General features: G+C 37.2%; 1 protein-coding gene across 1 annotated transcript; it reads left to right on the plus strand.

Moving 5' to 3' along the window:
* Positions 1-695: 695 nt before the first annotated feature.
* Positions 696-7,011, plus strand: LOC148737244 (uncharacterized). The gene is made up of 3 exons (XM_088749103.1): positions 696-932; positions 3,611-3,697; positions 4,928-7,011. Exons 1-3 carry the CDS (start codon positions 780-782, stop codon positions 5,000-5,002), a joined length of 315 nt encoding a protein of 104 aa, XP_088605229.1. The 5' UTR covers positions 696-779; the 3' UTR covers positions 5,003-7,011.
* Positions 7,012-8,131: the final 1,120 nt, after the last annotated feature.

Here is an 8,131-nt window from a genome sequence, read left to right on the forward strand (position 1 = left end):
TGCGCGTGGCCAATGCATTTACATGCGAACGATTCTCACTCTCATTTCCCAGTTGATGTAAACAAATAAGAAAAAAAAAACAAACAAAAAAAAGAACAAAACAAGTTGGTAAACACACGATGCAAAACTAAAGAACAAAGGCAAAGCTAAAATGACAGCTTTAATGAAGTGAGGGGTCTCTCTTTTCTTGGACGAAAACGCGCCTCGCTAAGATGCCCTCCCCCATACCACCCCTCTGAGAATAAGAGTTGGAAGAATTAAGAAATACAACTGTTACAATCATGTCAGTAAGACCAAAAAATGATTTATCTGTGGGACAGACACTATAATTATATTATAAGTAGGAGGTTTGTCACTATGAGTGATATCATAAGTAGGAGGTTGGTATGGAGAAACTGTTCTTTAAAGAAAATATTGAAGCTTAGAATTTTGATGTCACTCAACCATTCCACGCAGCACAGGCTAGTACAAAAACTATAATTGACCATTCTTGGTAGGCTTGGTACTGTCAGGAATGTAAGTCCGGTATTTTAGGCTTACACTATCTAAGATTTTGGATCCATGAAACATTTTGAGCATACTTTTGGCATAGTGGTTTGTTTTTAGGGACCCAGGGTGACGCTCAAAAGTCAGTGGAGCATGATTTATCTGACCCTACCCCTCTAAGGTAACGAGGTCAGCGGTTGATTCATCAGTCCAAAGCAAAACATAGGAGTTCGTGACTTCTCAGTGTGCTCACTTCTACCCGTTCGCCCCCGAAGTATTGATCGATCGAATAAATGCCTCTCACAGTTAGGATAAAGATTCTTCGTGCTTTGTCTGTGATCCAATGCTGGTTAGCTTTGTGGCTGATAGTGCTTGGAATTGTGGAAGTTGCGCGGGTAAAATGGAGATTCAGTGGACTGGGTATGCCTATTTGGACCGGAGTGTTGGTAAGAACATTGTAAACAAATTTGTTTAGCTCGCAATACATCGGTGGATCTTCTTCAAGCAAAATGTTGCTAGGTTTCTCCTCTAATCAAATAGTTTGTGAATTATTGAATTTCATAAATAATGGTAATTGAACTGAGTGGAGTGCAATTTGGGCTGAAATCATACGCCTGATTTCAAAATCGAACGAGCGCACAGCTCAAAATATTGCCCGACACGAGGTTCAATTACCACTTTATTACATCCATTTCGAAATCGCCCAAATACAGGACTTGGTCAATTCAAATAATTTTATTGATGCAGTATTGAGCCGGATTTTAAATAAGAAGCAGAACCAGACATGCTTTCACCTCTTATTTTGCATGCAAAACAGAAAGTCTTTGACGTCTTGTGTCAAAATCTCAGTCGAGCGTAAAATGATGCCATTTAGAGCACAAAAATGGTGCGATTTGTGAATAAATCGCACCAATTAGAGCCAGTCAAATTACAGGGACAACCAGTGATTTCAAAATGGATGTAATAAAGCGTAAAATCAAAGCTAATAATAGGTTCTCTTTTTATTATTTTCTAACTATACTGAAAGAATTCGAGATGCGATTGATTCGATTGTAGATATTTTGGTAGGACTACTGAGGGGTAGATGCAAATGTAACATTGTGGAAGATATACATTTAGATCACTAAGATGTATCCTGCGTGAAATTGTTATGTTTATAACCCAAGTTGTTAACCAAAGAGACCTCTTACTTTGAAGACAGGCGATCTATATTGTTTGTTTGTTTTAGTGGGTAAATTGGACTTTTTATAGGCTAATTTTTTGCTGAATTTTGGTATGATTCGCTTCTTCATGACTGTTATGAACTGGTAGCACCCCATTCCCTTCTGTGTGGTTTTTATCAGTGTAGTATATGGATAATGCAACCGAACTAGATCCTTTAAGGGGCTGACCATTAATTTTAACTCTTGATGAGGGGGTAGGTGATTTTGAAAAAAAAAATTCCTGCAAGCTCTTATTGGAAGAAAAAAATTGCATGCAGCCCAAATGTAACAGAAAAAAACTCTTGCGTTGCTGTAAGAAAGAAAAAAAAAACTGTTGCAAAGCTGTTTCATCACTCCAGGGGGCTTTTACAAAATCACAGCAAAACTGCAACCATTGCTCCTTTTGATGATGCTGAAAAATTATTGCTTCATACATGCAGTGCATTATTAGCTATCTTCAGCAGTATTATTCAGCATTTACCATGCTATGAGCATTTCTAAACTGCTTTCTGCTATTTTTGGCTTTTTTTTTTTAATTAAGAAACTAAACATTTTCACATCTGCCTGTGGTGCATCACTTTATTTGACGTAATATAAAATGATTGTAAAGAATGACTTTCTGAAAACATGGCTATATTGGAACTATTGCTGCAATCAACCACAATGTAAATGTAAATACATTTTGTATATGATTGTAAACATATCACCCTTTTTTTGAGGGAAAAATATCCTGCAGAACACTTAGAATGGAAAAAAAATATCCTGCCCAGCAGATTGCTAGAAAAAATTTTTTTGATGACCAGAAATCACCCACCCCCCCTCAAAAGTTAAATGGTCGGCCCCTAATGCAACATGGAATGTAGTTGTCACATGACCTATGCCCTGCTTGGTGTACTTGGTAGCTATATCCTCCAGCACACTTTGACAGTCCTTGTTGGAAGCAAAATTACTGGTAATTCAAAATTCATAAATTCTGTAGAAGGATGGGTTTGATTCATTAATTTGTGAACCAGTACGAGACATGCTAATAACCTCTTGAAATATTTGACATCATTATGTACACAGATTTGAAGTTTTCTTTTAATCGACATTAAGTGGGAATTTTTCTAACATCTGTGCTTGAAACTGTACAGATCAGCATCTCCCCCTTCTCCATTTTGTTACCCATATTTCCTTGTAAAGAGCAAGGTATTTAAGACTGATTGGTAGTCACTGTTGAAATATCTCCAGTTTTTAACAAAAGATGTTCCTCGGCAGGCGTCAACTCATTGACCTCTAAGAGTGACTAACATCTAATTTCTCCTTACAATATCATACCTGAATCAAACATGAATGTCGTATCAATAAAGGAAATTATTATCACCAACTCAAGACTCAAGAGGCTCTTGATTGTTAAAAAAATTCTCCTTGTCAGCGCCTTGGAAAATGTATAGAGAACAGTATGGAGAATATGCATGCTGATGTTAGGGTGTTAAGGGTTAAACCTTTCACTCCCAGAAGTGATTAATCTGTAACTTCTCCCTATAATATCAATACATGATCCAGCAAACAGGTAATGAGAATACTCAAAGTTATCAGGTAAAGTTAGTTACCTTGATTGAACACCAAATTCTCATAAACAATTTACAAGAAAATGTGTAGCAGCTAGAGGGGGGAATTCATAATCAGATCTTGGGAGTCAATTGGGTTAAAAGATGAAAATATTTTAGTTTTCTGCGGATTTTCTGCTGTTTGAACAGGCAAACAATATCATGATAATAAGTTCTTTAAGGATGAGTTCTGTTGTAATTATCTTCTTCAATTGTAAACAGTTTACTTTAAAAGTATACTTTAAAAGGTACTCAGCTTACGAATAACTATATAATAATTAAAACTACAAAATTTTTGAATTTTATACCTGATTATTTTTTTTTGATCTGCAGGCTGCTTTTACTGGTTCATTTGGTGTTTTTATTACTTTGAAGAAATTGCAGAAGTCACCAGGAAATGTAACTATTCCTCAATACTTAGTAAGTGTAAACTTGCATTTTAGTTTCTACTCATTTTGAACCTGATGTACTCATCATAATGTGAGATAGAATAAATATATGAAAATCATATATTGAACTGCGGTATTTGATACGTATGATGCACGATCCTCGCAGTAGATTATTCTATCTCATTTATCACTTTCACGGGTTCATTACGAATCAACTTAACGGCCTGCTCTCAGTTGGCTTGTTAGCTCAATTGGTTAGAGCGCTGCACTAGTATCGCAGAGGTCAGTGGTTCGAGTCCCGTACAGGCCTGATTTTTTTCAGGTCTGAATTTCGCTATTGCTTAAATAGCGCTATCTACTGCGAGGATCGTGCATCATACGTATCAAATACCGCAGTTCAATATATGATTTTCATATATTTATTCTATCTCATTTATCACTTTCACGGGTTCATTACGAATCAACTTAACGGCCTGCTCTCAGTTGGCTTGTTAGCTCAATTGGTTAGAGCGCTGCACTAGTATCGCAGAGGTCAGTGGTTCGAGTCCCGTACAGGCCTAGAAATCATCAATGTTTACTAAAGAGTAAACAGGTCTTCAAGGTTCACTTGGTGCCATGTGTTTGCTAGTGAACTCTTTCTCTCCCATCAGTGACCAAGAAAGAGTTTCTTCTAACACGAGTGATGAGAATAACGAAGTGATCGAAGCAGGTGCATGAGCTGAAATTTTAGCCATTACAGAAGAGAAATACTAAGAACAGCCTGAAAAAAAAACTCAGGGTTTGGGGGCTGCTACAAACTAAGCGAGTTGTGCGAAGCTAATTTTGTGAATGGATCTGATAGAATTTGTTTCATTGAAATTGTCATCAGATAGGTATCAATACATATGATAGGCATTAATCCCATCAGTGAACACAGGATGGTTAGTAGTAATATTTTAAAACATAAATCACATTCATGAAATTAAGAGTTATGGAAGTATACATGATTTCAAAGTGATTATAAGACATCAATCACTCATTAAAAACATGCAGCTCATCAATCAGCTGGTGATTTTTTTAAGGCTATTTTTATCATTTATAATGTAATAATTCTGTATTAGAAATCTACTACTACTACTATATAATAATAATTATGATAATAAGAATAATAGTGATGATGATGATGATGATAGCATCTTATTATAATCATGTATATTGAGAAGCTATCCAAGTTTTTCTGTCAGTAATACTAATAAAGATTTTGTCCTCCATTCACCTTTAGTTTGAAGTTGATCCCTTGATGGACAGTGTTGGACAAAGCCAACAAGCTGGTGGTGCATCCATGCTAAATGTGTAGTTATCGATTAATAGATTCCGTGTTGCCGTGTCTTTTCATTAACAGATCTTAGATAGCATCAAAATGTGGTTAGAACAATCGTAGGGGCCAGCTACGCTTAAATAAATACGATAACTTGTATGCGTCTAGATTCTTTGTAACCTAATAACAACTACAGTGATTTACATTCATCTCTCTAACGATTCGAAGTTATTGGACCTATTGCTTCTTCAAAAAAGATTCGAACGTACATGGCGTGGGAAACTGTGCCCTCGATCCACGTCAGCGGCACTTATCACCTCACGTGAACTTAACGAATCGTACAACAAACGTTTGGCACACGCGGTGCAGCCTAGTGTATCACTAAATTAAATGTTCTTACCACATTTGACGTCATCCGTGATCCATGGCAACGAGATCTATTTGTTTTATACACGTATGGTGAAATAGCAAAATGTTCTTAATGGTGACGTCCTCTATGCAGCTGCCCTCCAATAGATCACTTGTAAGATGCAATCAAAATGCACATATGATTTAGCTTTTGTAATGATAACTATGATAATTATAGTAGTATTGTGACTCACGGGCTTTACAGCGAGCAGTGTCTCTCATCATATGCTGAAATCAATTGTGACATGTAGGTCAAAAAATCGTTGTGCAATGCATCGTGATGTTTCCAAAATAACTATTGTTGCCATTATTATTAGACTTATGGCATAGCATCATCTAAATTCTAAATTCCATCCAGATTTTTTGCCATCCTTACTTGGCGTGGTGCTAGGCAGAACCTAGTGTTTGTCTCTAACAACGCGTTGTCCAGCTTCCGGCCGTTTTTGATCGTAGATGTTGTGACTCCTTATCAGTACATGTGCAGGGGGTCACCGCACCCTAAGGGTGCAGCAACCAATCTTACAAGTAAGTTCCCCACTGTCTGATAAGACCCCTAGTATTTTACTTCAAGTTAAAGGGAAAAAAATTAATATAATTATATAAGAATAAACCTTCTGCCCATCCTTATCCATAAACAAATAACGTTAAAGTAGTAGTTGTCTTGTTTACTCGAGCTTTTTTTTTTTCACAAATTATATTTGTTTGAAAACCTTTGTTACTGTCTGTGCTTAATTTCGTAGGTTTTATATTGATTAAGTGCTCACTTTGTTAAATACTGACCACAGCTGGCCAGAAGTCAAATAGAAAAAGATTAAGTATGATGCACGATCCTCGCAGTAGATAGCGCTATTTAAGCAATAGCGAAAATCAGACCTGAAAAAAAATCAGAAAAAGATTAAGTTACATTTTGATCTTCTAAAAGTTTTCAAGAAGCAAAGCGAGAAGCTGGAGACTCGGCAAGTTTTAATTATACATTTTTCAGAGTTTTCGACACAGCTGGGCAGTTTACTGGCCGTGAATTTCATCAGTCTTCTACGCGGTTCTCGTACATCCAAAAAATTTAAACATGTTTCGCTGCCAGGCAGCAGATTTAGCATTTCTTTTAGTTTAACTTGAGGAATATTGCTTGGTCGTTTTTGCCTTTTCTCATTTACGATTTTTTTGTTAAACACGAAGGCGCGCTATATAAGGAAGTCTTCCCTGGGAAGACCTTGGCTCATTTGTCACTCACCGTTGACGTGTGCGGGTCAAATTTAAATGCTGGTAGACGAACAAAAGGAGCTAATGAGATATCTATTGTTTACTTCCACCAGCATGGTGGCATGAGGTAACGTGCGAGCCACCTACTTCGATCTCAAATTTACCGCCACAAATAAAGACAGTTTCCACTGGAGAAAGGAAATACAAGTCTCAAAAATTCTTGTATTGTGATGAAGACGTAAAACAATTTTGAAGAATGCGCCCGCTGTTCATTGCTTTGGAGTAGCTGTAGTTCAAGCTGACTTGACTCTAAGAGTTCTACATCGCAGGACGGTTGATTGACAAATGGTCCAGTGGGACCTAAGGCTCTTTTTATAGCACGCCTTCGTGTTTAAATTAGTCTCACACGATTGCAATAAAACCCGCTTTTTCGTGCTCAAGTGTTGTCCACCATGTTGTAGTAGAATGAGTACATGCTTTAAACTGTGCGTATATCAAGTTCTGGATACACTTGAGATTTGGAGAGCACTCAAAAGAATAAAGTTGCTTTCAGCTGCGCCTCAGGCAACTTATACGCTTCTCTCTTACTCTCCAAACTTCCCGCGTGCATTCATATCTCGATATGCGCACGCTAAGCATGAATCAAATGCTAATTCGACAGTTCGACAGGAATTTCACAAAGCTTCCACTACACCCGTCCTGTAAGCAGAATAAATGATTGCGATAATTTTTTTGGGGAAATTTTCTTCCTTTTTTCATTGGAATTTTTATTTGGAAGTGTGGGAAAAGTTGGTCAGAACCACACGATGAAACACGGGTAAGTGTTTCTGATTTAGGTAATTGATTCGCAGTGCGTGAATTTTCCGCTGTTTATTCCCGAAGTCTAATGCTTAGATTGGGAAATCATTCAGCATACCGGATACCTCAACAAGGTTAAAGTGACGGTTTTAACTTGTTTATGCATAGTGAGTGAAACGACACAAAACATGTAGTCTATTGTGTACACGGAGTCAGTTATTGAAACTGCGGAGTTGTTTTGACTACCATCAGAAAACATACTGAAAGGCTTACTTTTAATACACTCGGCTCTTACAGAAAACTAACAATCGAATCACACTTAAGATGGCTAAAACGCGAATGAGCCAGTCGTGTTCGGTTTAAGTTTTGATTCTGATTGGTCGAGGACGGGGTGCAAATTTTCTAAACCAATCAAATGGCAAAATAAACCAAAACCCAGGTAATTATGTTATATTCTTGACACGCACTGAAAAGTGCTATCAAAATTTTGCTTAGTAAGAACCAACCATTGTAAGAGATAGGCGACTGAAAGTCGTTGAAAGTCCTATAATAAAATAAATTATCGCGGGAAGAAGACTGAAAACCTTTCCTGAGGACAACCCGGAGATGAAGCCTCACTGCTGTCCATTGCTTTCCTCTTCTATCGTTCTATTGCAGTTTCTTTATGGAGTTTGGCTTTACACCTTCACAGTTGCAAACCATGGTGAGTTCATTTTACATTCCTATATTTTAGTTAAATAAACATATTGATTTTCCGAGGGA

Source organism: Stylophora pistillata, chromosome 2 (assembly GCF_964205215.1).
Source record: "Stylophora pistillata chromosome 2, jaStyPist1.2, whole genome shotgun sequence".
Classification (NCBI taxonomy): Eukaryota; Metazoa; Cnidaria; class Anthozoa; order Scleractinia; family Pocilloporidae; genus Stylophora; species Stylophora pistillata.

Bases quoted from the DNA above. Each gene is read 5' to 3' on its own strand.
- LOC148737244 (XM_088749103.1), top strand. From the start codon at position 780: ATGCCTCTCACAGTTAGGATAAAGATTCTTCGTGCTTTGTCTGTGATC. The intron at 933-3,610 runs GTAAGAACATTG...TTTGATCTGCAG, and splicing joins CTATTTGGACCGGAGTGTTG to GCTGCTTTTACTGGTTCATT. The intron at 3,698-4,927 runs GTAAGTGTAAAC...ATTCACCTTTAG, and splicing joins TAACTATTCCTCAATACTTA to TTTGAAGTTGATCCCTTGAT.